We start from the raw sequence: 14,527 nt of genomic DNA on the forward strand, positions 1-14,527 counted from the left end.
ATCCCTAGCAGATCAAAACTCCATGATCTAAAAATAACTGATTAAGTGGTGCTCTAAAGCAAATATGATTAATTCTAATGAAAAAACACCTAGAGCTTACTTTTAACATGATTGGTTTAACAAGTCTCTTAAGAAAAATACCATTTTAGACTTGTCTTCAAAAAAAGTCTACTAATTATTTGGCTATCATTTAAAATAGCAAATAAATTTAAAAATTTTAAAAAAATGGAGTGTAGGAGAAATGGGAAGAAAGGGGATCATTAAACACAGTGCAAGAAACACTATGCAGAATTAAAATAACGGAAACCGAGGATAATGAAATATTAAAAGGCTTTTCCTAAGGAAAACTATTTCAAAGCATCAAGTATGGGGTATTATGATCTATCCCAAAGAATATATAGGCATTCTCATTAAATACACAAAATGTTTTTAAGTATTGCAAAGAAGTCATAATTCCTATATAAAACTATCCTAATTAATAAAGATGGTATACCGAACATGGAGATTATTTCCTTTTAATTTATTGTTTGGTCTGAATACATGCCCTGCCAACCACAAAATACCTAGTGAGATTAAACACATGAGAAATCCTTGTAAGAATCACAAAGTGCCACAGCTCCCTGTCACAAGGATGCTGAGAAAATGTAACAGTGAAGAGACACAAGGTTGTCTCAATCATAAGTTCCAATCATTAATCTTCTTCAGAACTGGAATCATCCTCTTGGTCAGAGAGTTCAGGGACAGGGAAGCGGAGAATGGCAGCTACTCCAGTCAACTGGCTGAGCTGCTCCCCAGATACATGAAGACTAGAGAATATCCTAACAGTGCCTGCATTCTCTTTCACCCTGTCCACCAGCCTCACATACCGGCTCCGGGTGGCTACATCCTGGTGCCTGAAGAGCTCATCGCTGATGAGCAATGTGTCAATGGCCATAGCCTCATTGGCCTTCTCCACCTGCCTGAGTCCATAAAAAGCTCGGTCTGGTTCATGTTGTAACATCTTATAGAAGTCATCCAAGGCTTTTACTTCCCCAGCAGCTTTAGTGTCTGAAAGGCGGCTAGCCACAGTAGGGTCACAAAGGGCCTCTTTCAGGGAGTACTTGTGTCCAGAGGAGGCGTGTACCTAGAAACACAATTATAAAAGTTAGACAAAAGAATCTCTTAGAGCACCCATTAATCAGCCCACGATGACCTAAAGCCAAAAGCACTCAGAAAGCTTTATACGTTGAAGGCCTTAAGCAAAGTTTACTACATAAATTTGCTAGCTATTTAACAGTTCCCTTTTCATTATCTCATTTACAATCCCAATCAAGTAAAGACTTTCTCCTCTTGTACTTCACCCAGTTCTAAAACTTTAGCAGTAGTTGATACAAATCCCTCTGCCCATTCTTAATCACCCCTGGGTAAGACTGTTTTACCTGAAGGAATTTGGACCGGTTTTCCAGGAGCACTTTGTTGTCAGTCTTCACCGCTTGTTGAAACATGTAGTCGCAGAACTGCTCCCTCACAAATCCGGGGCTGGCCACCAGGATGCACTTTACAACATCAAAGTGTATGTGGCGCTGGATGGCCTGGACCACCTGTTCGTAGAACCGCTCCAAGGCTCGGTCATGCTGGGAGCAGTTGCCTTTCCGTTTCCGAGGGATGTTCACCTCCACCTTGGCCCGAGTGAGGGTCATGCTGGGAGTGACTAAGCAGATATGGGCGAGGCCTTCCTGCATAACTACTGCTGCCACATCGGCGCTCCAGGCTGGGTCACAGGCCTGCTCGATGCGCTCCAGAACCACACTGTCCCACTGCTTCTTGGCCAGGGTGAACTGGCGGTTGGGCTCCAGCTCGATGGTGTGGTAAGCCCCCATCTTGACATACTCATTCTCTTGGATGTTGGTTCCCTTGACCCGCAGCTGGCAGGCTTGAGAGTCGAAGTCGATGGCCTCCACGCAGAGAGTGAGGGTGGTGCGGACCCGGTTGCTTCCCACGCTGCCCGTGGAGGACTCGGTCTGTACCTTGCGGATGGTGGAGGCGCGCAAGCTGTCGCCCACCTGCACTAGATTGTAGGTGTGCCACATGTCCTCGGGCTCCTCGGGGACCAGGGTCACCTGGCCCGCATTGTCTTTCTCGATGTCCTTCCTCACGAGCCTCATGACCCTGGCAGCGGCTCACTGCCAGAACAAGAGGAACCGAGGGGGTCCCCACCGGGAAAGGGGCAGGGAGGGGAAAGGAAGTCTAGGCCGGGAAGGGGGCGGGGTCCGGTTCCTATAGCACTTGCCTGGCGGAAAGGAAATACTCTATCTCCGACTCAAGCGGCCGCGGGGAGCACTTACTTTAGCCTTTCTTCTCTCAGTCTCGGGCACGCCGCGCCAAACCGGCGCGAGACCCACCGCAGCGAACGCCGTACTCTCCGCGGTTCCAGCCGCCAGCACGGACCAAGTGGCTGATGCAATGAGGGCGCATGCGCATGTCTTACGCCCCAAGGGGAGGCGGGGCCGCAGTTTGCGCGTGCGCAGGCGCACTAAGCGGGGAGGTGCTCCCGACGTATAAACCAGCTGAGAAAAATGCACGGGCTCTTTGGTGGCAAGTCCTTTATTTTAATGCTGACCTTTGACTACCTAACTTTTCTCTTCCATCCCTGTTTGTGAAGAATCTGAGGAATATGTGAGTGCAAATATATTTTTTTCAGCTGCGCGCAGTTGCCACTCTACACCTTCTCCCTCTGAGTAAATCCAATTTCAAAACTTATCTAAAAGTCAAAGGAACTCTCAAAAGTGCAGACTTGGCCTTAACGGTCCAAACTGTGCTTGGCTTTGCTTCTGCCTTATCCGCATGCAGAGGCTCCACGCCTTTTGGAGCTGTTGTGTCCTGAAGTTGTTTGTAAGAACGACTGGTCAGGTGGTTCTGGGCGCTGAGCAACGTGCCCAGCTGTTTTCTGCGCTTAGTCTGCACGATCTGATTAACCCAGATGTTAAAGAACTGATCCCAGAGAGAGAAGAAATCATCTGTGGAATTTAACCCTGGGTGGACCTCTCAGTTGCTTGACCTGATGTCCTAGGAATCCCATAATCCAAAATTGGCTGTCTCAGCTTTCCGCAGCTCAGTGAAATGTTTAGGGTGGCGGTTGGGTCGCAACAGCTTAGGGTAGGATCTTCACTGCTAAAGCTGAACTGAGAGCTGAGGATATGGGAAGTGGGGATAAACCTGATCTACTGTGACCGACCCCGACTGAATAGCTACAGAATTGATTTGAAAGAAAATCCTTAAGTCACGTAACATTTTTTATTTAAGGCGAGGGGCGGGGGTAGGCGGAGGAGTTTGAGAAATGGCAATTACCTCTTAAAAAGACCAGTGAATAGAAAAAGCCCCCCAAAGTTTTCTTGAGAGTTAAAATGGGGTGGAGGGCAGAGGAGTCCTACACACGTCTTTACATTCTCTTTCCTGTCTTATTGTGCATGGCATTGAAAGGAAAGCTTACCACCCTGAACTGGTGAGACGGGGATGAAAGGGAAGAATCTGACACTGGCACAAGTCTTGATACTCAAGTCTCAATTATCTTCTTCAGAGATTGTCAGGGGACACAAAGGTCCCCTCCAAAGCGCTAATGCAAAGCAGAACCGCTATTTTGTGGCCTCCTCTCCCTCCCTCTCTCTCCTTACCGCCCTCTTCCTTCCCCACCTTCCTATTATACTGAATGCCCTCACACGGTTCCTCACTCAGATTGCCGCCTTCTCTTACCACTTGCAAGAGAATTCAGTAACTTTCCACTGTGCAAGGAACTGATCACACTAAAGTGTAGGGATGGTTTGCCTCTCCAAAGGATACTGTATTTTATTTTATTTTTTTTTGGTGAGGAAGATTAGCCCTAAGCTAACATCTGTTGCCAGTCCTCCACTTTTTGCTGAGGAATATTGGCCCTGGGCTAACATCTGTGCTCATCCTCCTCTACTTTATATGGGGGACGCCTGCCACAGCATGGTTTGATAAGCGGTGCATATGTCTGTGCCCCGAATCTGAACCTGTGAACCCCGGGCCTCCGGAGCGAAGTGCATGAACTTAACCCCTATGCCACCAGGCCGGCTCCGGAAAGGACATTGTATCTTTTTAAAAGGTGCTTGTTAACCTAGAATAATTCCTAACTGGGTAGAGTGAGTGTGTGTGTGTGTGTGTGTGTGTGTAACAGAGAGAAAGAGGCGCTCCTCGATTGCCTTTCTAAGTACAATTCACCTCTCTGGAAAATCTGCCAAGGATCAAAAACCACAGAATCACAGTGGTAGTCACAGTAGGATCTTAATAAATGTTAGGTTTTTATTGAAGAGCTATTGTTTATTAAATGTTCAGCACGTACTTTCCTATGCTCTTTCTCTCTTTCTAATCCTCATCTGTAAGGTAAATATTTATTATCCTCATTTTATAGATGAAGAAAATGAATTACAGAGAAGTTAAGAAATGTGTTGAAGATCACATAACCAGCATTCAAATCCAGCCCTGCTTAACTTCACACTCTTCTTTCCACTAACACAATTGTATGTTATGGATGCTTGAAATCTTCTCTGCATCCCCACCAATTCTGTGAGGTTACCCACTGCCATTTCCCCTGAACTGCCGCCTTTACCAGTTAAACAAAGACTCAGCTTAGGAACCAGCCTAGAGGATTGAAAGGCACTCATCTCTTCCTTGCTCTTTTATTAGTTTTTAAAAATCCTTATATTCTTCTTTTCAGTGTAGTTTTTCTTCTGCCCAGACTAGGTCACCATTATAATACTTGAGAAAGTTCTAATATCCTACTTTAGAAAAATACACATTATTTCTACATTTAAAAACCGTGGAAAACCCACATTGACTGTTAATTCCATGGTTTTTTTTTTTTTTTTTAATTATGAGGCAGACTGCTTTGGGCTGTCTTTTTAAATATAAATGTGCTTCAGTGATTTAACATACTACAAATTTTTTCGTAGAATTACTATTTGATCTGAAACATCTGTAACAGAATTTTTTTTTAGTAATTTGAGCTTATTGTTGAATGATCAGATGTTTTTCCCCCAGATTTTGTGTTATAACTTAGTATTTCTAGACCAATCATTGCACTTTTGAGTTATTTGGAGTTCTCATTCCCTATTAATTAAAATCCAAATTCCTTGGCATTCAAGACCCCCATGACATGGCCTTACAAGCTTTATTTCTCACCTGTCCCCTCCAGCACCCTATATTTCACTATGGGAGTAATCTCTCTTCCCCATACATCCTGGGAACTTCCTGCAGCCTTAGCTCATGCTGTTCTCTCTTTTTAAAATATCACTTTCTCTCACCCCTGCTTCCATAAATCCTGCTTATCTTCAAGGACTAGCTTAAATGTTATCTCAAATTTGAAACCATGCAGTATATTAATTGGAATGCCTATCTTTTCTCTCTTATTGAACTCTGGATGGATTCATCCTTGTATCTGTCCATGGTCCCTTGAAAAGTCCCGTGCACATAGTAAACACTGGTATATGAATGATAAGCTGAGTGGATCAGATGTAGTGTGGCAACTATATTAACATTATCACAGACACTTTTTAAGACCCTGCCCTTGTTATCAACTATAGTTCACTTAATTTAATAATGGAAGTTTACAAAGTAATTCCTCTTATTTTAAAACTGCTACGGTTATAGCAGTGATATAATATATAGCCGTATATGGTGTTTTCATTCTTTACCAAAATAAGCAAAATTGTGAGGCAAAAAACTATGATTTAGCTATGTTGCTATAAATTCTAATTTTATACTTATTTATTGGCTCTTAGAAAATAGAAATCTTTATATCAGTAACTTTAATTCATTTATTTTTCTTATAACATTTTATTTATATTAGTCTCTCTAGAAGAAAAAAAAAGTCAGTCTTCTTGCCTCCAAAAGTTTTCAATTTGTTGTTTTTGATATACTTCCAGTGTCCCAAAAAGAGAATTGGGCTAGAAGTCAAGCATCTTGGATTGTAATTCTTACCCTGTCAATTGTTTTTACTGTAACTTTTGGCAGCACCCAGTCTCTTTGAAACTCAGTTTCTTTTACTTAAGAATTGAGGAAATTGAATTCAATGATTAAAACGGTTAAAATTGTTTTACTTGCAGAAATTATGCTGTAACAGTATTTAAAAAAATTAAAACGATATCCATAATCTCACTCTAGCACATTTATTTTCAATTTTGCATACTACCTTTTGAATTTGATTCTTCCTAAGGCCCATTTTAGTAGTAAAAGATCGATACTAAGTTTAATGCTTGCACACCAAAAGTGAGCCGACCTGAGGTTCAAGTCTTTTCTAGCTAGATTCTAGCAACTGATAAGTCCCCTAACCTCTATAAACCTAAACTTTTTCATTCTAAATTGTTAACAAAATTATTTGGCCTGCCTCTGTCATTTGACAACCCTTAGGAGGCTCTAATGAGATTATGATGAATTGTAGAGCTTTATAAACTTGTAAGGTACTATGGTAAATCTCTAAGAATGCCTGGCTTGAAGCTAGACATCTGGATCAGACAGAGCAAAGGGTGAGGGCTCACTTTAACATGATTACAATTATTCAGCTTTGGAAAAATAACTGGTTCAGTAGAGTTGACTGATGGATGATCTGAGTGCATTTATTTATACTAGCATCTCCTTTCCAGGGAAATCTTAGGTCTGTCCTACTGCATGAAGTGAGTGGTTCCTGCACCTCATTGGTGAATTGGATTACAATCCTTCTTGCTATTACAATAATACGTTAGAAATGGTTGCATGACAGCAGCAGGGATTATGGGCTCCTGAAGGATGGAAATCTTGTTTGAATACCCTGTGCTTACTTAGCACAGTGACCCCTAAATAGTAGGGGCTGTGTAAATTGTGTTTCTATCTTGTGTATTTTGCAAAGCTTACTTTCTAGCAATACAAACCCAATCTTCTCCTTTCTTTGCTAATCTTTTCCTTTCTTTGCTTAGGGGCTCCTCCCATCTTTGCTTCTTCGCTTGTCTATTGCCTCTTTCAGACTCTGAGCCCCTTAAGAGCAGAGACTACCTTTTATTTGTCTTTGTGTCCCTGGACCCCAGCACAATAAGTAGTACATATCATAGTTATTATATGAAAGAATGAGGGGTTGTTAGTTCTCCTTTACTACAGAGTTTTTAACTTGTCTATCACTGACATCTTAAAATTAGGAAATCTCATTCTGTTTTATAACATTACTAAAAATTTTAAAAGAAGATTCCTCTTAAAGGTAAGCTTCTATAAACCTATTTCCATTTTTGAGATATCTATGCTTGGATAAGAAAATGCTTACTTTAAACACATCTCACTGAGGAAAAGTTCTTAAAATGTTTTAAAATAATGCATAACAACAATTAGTTTTATCACACGTGGTTTGGAAAATGATCTTTATAGAATAAGTAGACAGAGCTCTTGATTATGAATATCTACTGATAAATGCAATCATTTATTTAGAGAGAATATGCTAACCTCAGATTGTACCAAGATGCCCATGTGACCTCCACAAGCAAAGCTAGTGGACAACTGGAGGATTATTCAGCTAATTCAGGCAAAAGAGTAAAAAGGAAAAGGGTAAGTTTTTTTTGTGTTTTTTTTTTTAAGGAACTTATACTCACTTACTATCTGAATTTCCTGTGATTAAAAATACTTACTTGCAGTTGTCACAAAACAATACAAAACCTCCTACCAAATAAACAAAATCTTATCAACAAAAGTGTGTGTGTGTGTGTGTGTGTGTGTGTGTGTGTTTCTGTTTGTATGTATCCCTACATCGTACAGGATCATTTTACCAAAAATATTAACAATAAGATGTATAATTTTAAGGACTCGTCAATACCCATGTATTTTCAAACTTTAGTATTTGGCAAACTACAAGTGTAACTAATAAAATAATTTTGAAAGTACACTGTAATTTGTATTGTATTAAGAGTATAGGATTTATAATAAAATATGCAGACCATTCATCTTAATCATTTGACATTCTAATGTGTATAGGTGCCCTATTTAAACATAAAAATTTGCATTTATTTCAGATCTCAGATAATTCATACAAAAAAGGCCTATGTCTTCATTCCTTAATATTTGAATTACAATGATTTTTCAATTCAAATTTCTCACATGTGTTGTTTATAGAGATCTACTGTTTGGATAAAACAATATTAGTGTTTTTGCACATAAAGTGAATTCTGAACACCAACCAGTGAATATCTTTTAATCTCTTTTTAAGACTTAGTTGACGTTGTACTCTTCCTTTTAAATTATAGACGACTTTAGATAAAAGTTAGGTCCTTCATATATATATGCCAAGTGCCAGCCACCAATATTACAGAGAGTTACGGTTTGCCAAAACTAGAGTCACTGATCCTGTGCAACTAGAACATTTTTTGATTAATTTATTGTCACCTTTCTCCTGAGTCTTCCTTTTAAAAGTAGGGTATTCAGAGGAAGCTTTGTTATTGGGATCTGGTGAGGCTGCTGGTGCCAGAGGAGCATTATCTCCTGAATTAGATATAAACTTGGCTCTGGAAGGGAACTAAGAACAGGGACAATGTTCATAATTTTGTATCTAGAAGGAGTGTCATTTGTACCAGGAGTGCATTTGAAATCTTATGATACAGTTTTTAAAAATACAAAGAAATGTGATAGAAAATTGCCGTGTAGATATATTATATGTTATTGATTGTAATTTTCAGGTGCACATTTTCCCACATTTCAACATCTCTGAAACTAGGAGGCATCTAACAAATCTAGCAATTATGATTGGATTGGCAGTGCTTTTCTTTCTTAGTAATGCATAAAATAATGGCGCATCACTCTATTAATGGTGTCTTCCATTCAATTAGATATAAATATGGGTAGATATAAATGTTCCAGGTGGGGACATAATTAAAGGAGACAATCTGATCCCTTAAGTATGTTATGAGTTTGTCTATATTCTTTTGTAATTCATTCAATAACAGATTTTCAAGTGCCTATTACTCTTCGATGCTAAGGATAATAGACAAAGACCCTACCCTCACAGAGCATACAGCAAGCTAGGAAGACAGACAATTAGATATTTAATTATAATATCATGTGGTATGTTATAGAATCAAAGGTGCTAGGGGCTTACACATCTTGGAAATGACATTCATGTGGGGACTTGAGGTTCAGTAGCAGTGTGAGTAACTTATGCAAAGGCCCAGAGACTTCAGAGGAGCTGGCACAACAGAGGAGCTGAAAGAAGCTCAATAATCTTGAGGACAGGAATATATTCAGCTCATTTACATCTCTTGATACTCTACTGTACTTGCTTTGAGAGCGATTACAATTCTCCAGTCATAGACCACCCTGAATAGGCAATGTATTCTGACTGTCGCATTGTGGCAATAATTCCAAATATCTTTCATCTCAATTTCTTAACATGAATTCAAACACACTATTTTGTGTTTCATACAACAGAAGAGAAGTGTAGGTAAAGAATAGCATTTTGATCCCTAATTTTCTGAATATATTTTAAAATATTTCATAAAATACAATAGCTCATGTTTAAGGGGCATATGAAAATTCAGCAAGTTCTAAATCTAATGGGAAATTTATTTGGTTGGAGGTGGAGGAACACAGGCAGAGGAGCATCCGTCTAAGGAAGTAAGATCAACAGTTAACAAGCTGTGGCCCAAGAGCTCATGCATCAAAATAGCACCATGACAGCAGAGAAGAAAAATAGGCAAACTAGTTTATTTAGCATATATATTTCATTGCTACTCTCATTGCCTATTTACTAAACAAACAAACAAAAGCCCTATGAATTTATTGCTGCCTTTACTGACATCATGACTAAAGAGGTGCACCATCTTGAGTAATTCCTGACAATTCATTGTGTGCCATTGGAGGTCATTTCCTTGTTATGGGGTAAGTGACTGACTTCCTCCCATATTCAGCCATCATCTCACTGGGCTTCATTTAGAATAGGAAATCTTGCCTGGAAAAAAGTAACAAAAGAAGACCCTTGCTTCTAGGCTAACTAAAATGTTTCTAGGGAAGAGAGACATGTAACTCAATTAAGGGTAATTCTATATTTATATTCTTAATAACCAGAGATAGTAGTCTTATTTGAGTTATAATTAATGTAGCGAGGGACATCATCTAATTTCACTATATACCTAAAAGTCATGAAAATAACAGACTCACATCATTAATTAGATCCTTATCAAAGCCTTTTAGACAATTATGCTTGGATTTAACATTTAGAGGGTTGAGCAAGAGGGAAATGGACTTAGAGTTAGACAGCCTCTGTGGCATATTATTTCAGAGCATTAGAGATGTGAATTGAGCAGAGGCTTTGCCATTGACTAATTGTGTGACTTTGGACAAAAGTAATTTAACCTCTTAGTATTTTGGTTTCTCCATCTCTAAAGTATGGATAATAGTTCTAAAATTTTCCCTTTTTGAGATTAAAAATGAAATACTACATGCAAAGTTCTTGGCACAGGGCCTCATGCATAATATGTTCTCAAAAAATACATGCCTTTCAGCGTTAAGTTGTGCTAGTTTTTCTCTGTTATTGTTTGTCTTGACCTTCATCCCCTGGGAGTTTGAATTCTGCCATTTGGATATGGCCAATGGGAGGACTGGGCAAGGCATTAGAAGGTAGGAGGAAAAGGAGGGATATTTATTTCCCCTGTGTCCTCCCTCCTAGCACGGGCTTCAATTTTGGCACTAGCTGCATTCCTCTTCCTATGGCCACAGTCTTGTCCAGTGGCCCTCTCCCATAGCTAGAGTTCACAGTCAAGCTGACCCTGCTACCTCAGGCCTGGGAATGGTAATGGCTTTTCTTCCCACTGTTGCTTCCAGTGCTTTCTTCCCACTATTGCTTATTCTAGGTGTGCTACCATCTTTTATTGGTTCCTTTCAAGGCCTCTGCAAACTGCCTCTTTATTAAACTTTCTTCAGTTAAATCCTTTATTTATGTGCCACTAGTTTTTTGTTGGGACTTTGACATATATAAAATAACAATAAAAACTTTATTTGGACATAAAGAAGGACATCTTTCATGATGAATCATTTTTACATACTGGAAAAACCGACAACAAGACAGTTCTGAATATAATCGAAAGTGTACTAGAATGGTGGTGGGTGGTTGTTGTGAGGTAAACCCATGGTGGGTGGTTGTTGTGAGGTACACCCACCTTTGAAGGATGGAGAGAGTTTGTTTAGATGGCAGGGGGTGGTGAGAAAGAAGGGTGGAGTGCTTTTCTAGATGCATAAAACAAGATCATACAGTAGCAAGACGCAGAAAGGAAGGAAATGTGACTGGCTATTGTGGGCAGTTTATGTTTAGAGATTTTGGTAGGCAGAATAATGATGTCCCAAATATGTCCACGTCCTAATTCCTGGAACACGCAAATATGTTACCTTATATGGCAAAAGGGACTTGGCTGATGTGATTAAATTAAGGATCTTGAGATGGGGAAATTATCCTGGATTTTCCAGGTAGGCCCAATGTAATTAGAAGGATCCTTATAAGAAGGAGGCAATAGGGTCAGAGTCAGAGAAGGCGATGTGATGATGAAGTGGAGTAAGAGGGAAAGATTTGAAGATGCTACTCTGCTAGCTTTGCAGATGGAGGATGGAACCACAAGCCAGGGAATGTAGGCAACCTCTAGAAACTGGAAAAGGCAAGGAAATAAATTTCTCCTTGAGCCTCCAGAAGAAATACAGCCCCTCCAACACCTTGATTTTGGCCCAGTGAGACTTGTGATCTACAGAACTGTAAGATAGTAGATTTGTTATTTTAAGCCAATAAATCTGGCAATTTGTTACAGCAGCAATAGGAAACTGACACAAGGGTCGTAGGAGATAGAAGGTGCTAGGTAGGGCAGACCCTGAAAGGTTGGTTGAGAATTTTGGATTTTATCTGAAAGACAACAAAGAACTACCAAAGATTTTGACTAAAGATTAAGATATAATGAAAATTACGAATTAGGAAGATAGATTAGAGGTTGGGTTCAGATTGGAGACAAGAAGATGAGCTCTACAGTAGTGTGCATGGGTGCGGACTCTACGAATTGAGGAGAAGTTTCCGAGGAAGCTGACAATGTGATAACTGACAGGGAAACCAGCAAAGGAAAGGAAGAAGTCGAACTTCAGATTCTTATGCTGTGTTGTGAAATAGGCATAAATATAGCACATATGATGAACCTATTGATTCTGAGACAATAACCTTTTAAATTCTAACTTTCAATATGATTAATATATATAGATGTAATACATATATACACACACACACACAAAAGGGAATTAAATATAATTTAGAAATATCTGCATTATTTTAAGTCCCTTCCTGAATTCAGCATGGTTTATTACCCCAACCATTGCAGAAAACCCACACTATGCAACTTGTGACTGTTTTAGGCTTGGGGAAGTAAAGTGGTTGAACTTAAGAAAATACTTCAATTTATATATATATACATATATATACACACACACACATATAGATATACCATATTGAATATTCAATATAAATATATCGAAGTATAAGTACTTCAATTTATATATCTATATATGAAATTGTAACTTGTTAACCTCCTGTGTTTTTTTAAGTTTCATTCTTGTCTTTTTACAGGATATGCAAACCTCATTTGATCATTTCTGCACTAGTGACTTATTTGGTAAAATGAAAAAGGTACAACTTGAATAGTTAGTAAACCATTCAGATTTTGCCCAACAACCAAAAAATGCAAACAACCTCCAAAAGATTTTAATTGGAGAGGAATCATGGTTCAAATATGTGTAAAGGGTAATGACAGTAGCTGATAAGTTCAACCGTTCCCTGGCTGTAAAGCTGTTCAGAAGTGACCACTGTTGGGAGTATCGGACATTTCCTGAGTAGTGGGAAATGCCTGGATGAAAAGCCAGTAGCTCATTAACTCTTTTTCTACCACCTCACTATGAAAAAAAGCTTTGCTTACTAATAATCCATTTCTAAGTGATCTTCATAAAAGTTTATAATGCTTGGCCATCTAAGCCTGGCTAAACTGGCTGGATCACCCCTGTTTTTAACCGTAAAATGCTAAGTTAACTAATACTAATAAGCATTCCAGCAGTAAAGACACTGAACAATTGAATATTGATGATATGTAAAGCCAGCCATTAATTAAACCATTAATCAGGTGATTTTCTTTCACACACAGTTTTCACCTCACCTGCCTTCTTTCTTTCAGCATTGCAGCTTTCCCTCCTCAATCAGTAACTGGTAAAAATAGATCTGACCATGGGTTAATCATTTGGAAAATCCTAGAAAATGCCGTGATTCAACCTTTTTCTAAATTGGGTATAACTTTGCATTTCCACCGTGTTTTTTAAGTCCCTCCTTAAAAATACCTATTTATGCACAAGTAACAATACATACTATATTTTGCAATAAAAAAAATAGTCTGCTCTGTGGTATTTACTGAGTAAATATTCACTATTCCTTCCTCAATTTCAAAATGTTCCTCCTCCTAGGTACTAATATGGAAACATCATTTCGGGACAAGAAGCAATTTTGCCTTGCATTCTTCTCTTTTCTTGTTCTGTAGCAGGAAAGATCTTGAATACTTGACAGCAAGAAAATGCAATAATGCCCACTGTTGAGCAACCTGAGGGTAGGAACTTTGCATATAAATCAGGCGCCCTCTAGATACCACTCTCCAAAAAAAAAAAAGAGGGGTAAGGAGCCATTCGGCCAAGTCCTAAAATACAATGTATACTGTCAAAACAACTTTAATTGTAAAAGTCAATTCTACCTTGTTAAGTTTTCAGCACCGCCTCCCTCCTACTATTGGGGTGGAGGGTTTTGAAACGACATCAAAACTATTGCATATCGAGACCAAACGCAGAAACTCCTTTCCGTACTCCAGACTGCCCAGACTACCTGGAGCGCCCGAAAGGGAATCAGCGTTCCCTCCTTTTCTCTGGGCCACAGCTCTGCGTACTTCCCTCCCCAATTCAAGCCCCGAGCCCCGCGCGCAGGAGATAGAGAAAAAAGCAGGGTAGCTCACCGGTGAGGAGCCAGCAGCAGGCGACAGCGACCCCTGGGCTGGCGGGGCGCCGGGGGGCCATGGCCAGAGTGGCCGCAGCGCCGGGGGGACGCTCTGGATCGGAGGGCAGGACCCGGCAGGACCGGGCGCGAAGCCGCGCGCTGTGGGCCACTCCGCGCGCCGCCGCGGGTCTCAGTCGCTGGCCTGGCCGGTCGCGGCGCCCAGTAGCCGCAGAGTGATTTCCTGTGTTTTCGACCAGTGCCTCTAAGTCCGCTCCACGCTTTTCACATCCCAGACCGATTGCCACATCGCCCGCCCCTTCGCGCTCTGGGTCTCTGAAATCCCACTGGCAGCCTCCCAGGCTCTGTCCGAGACATGGACAAATAAAGCCAACTTCGCGGGTCCGTGTTTAGGCTAAAGTCCACGAGCTGCGAAGCAAACCTTAAAGGGACATCTGCCTTTCATTGAGAGGGTGAGCCCGCTCTCCGTGCCAACTCCCTAAGGTGGTAGGAAGACTGGCGAGGGCTGGACCTTCA

General features: G+C 40.3%; 1 protein-coding gene and 1 long non-coding RNA gene across 4 annotated transcripts in view; one reads left to right on the forward strand and one right to left on the reverse strand.

Annotated features, from left to right (window-relative positions):
• Positions 1–499: 499 nt before the first annotated feature.
• PELO (pelota mRNA surveillance and ribosome rescue factor) lies at positions 500–2,149 on the reverse strand. The gene is made up of 2 exons (XM_058564105.1): positions 1,419–2,149; positions 500–1,123 (listed from the first exon to the last, which is right to left on the reverse strand). The coding sequence occupies exons 1-2, from the start codon at positions 2,142–2,144 to the stop codon at positions 692–694; spliced, it is 1,158 nt and encodes a 385-aa protein (XP_058420088.1). The 5' UTR covers positions 2,145–2,149; the 3' UTR covers positions 500–691.
• A 319-nt stretch (positions 2,150–2,468) lies between these two features.
• The window catches only part of LOC131419193 (uncharacterized), a 132,218-nt gene continuing 120,159 nt past the window's right edge, over positions 2,469–14,527 (forward strand). For all 3 annotated transcript variants that reach the window (XR_009223171.1, XR_009223169.1, XR_009223170.1), the window contains exons 1-2: positions 2,469–2,655; positions 7,447–7,563. This is a non-coding gene — a long non-coding RNA (uncharacterized LOC131419193). The remainder of the gene's footprint in view (positions 2,656–7,446; positions 7,564–14,527) is intronic.

Source organism: Diceros bicornis, chromosome 20, assembly GCF_020826845.1.
Source record: "Diceros bicornis minor isolate mBicDic1 chromosome 20, mDicBic1.mat.cur, whole genome shotgun sequence".
In the NCBI taxonomy this organism is placed as follows: Eukaryota; Metazoa; Chordata; class Mammalia; order Perissodactyla; family Rhinocerotidae; genus Diceros; species Diceros bicornis.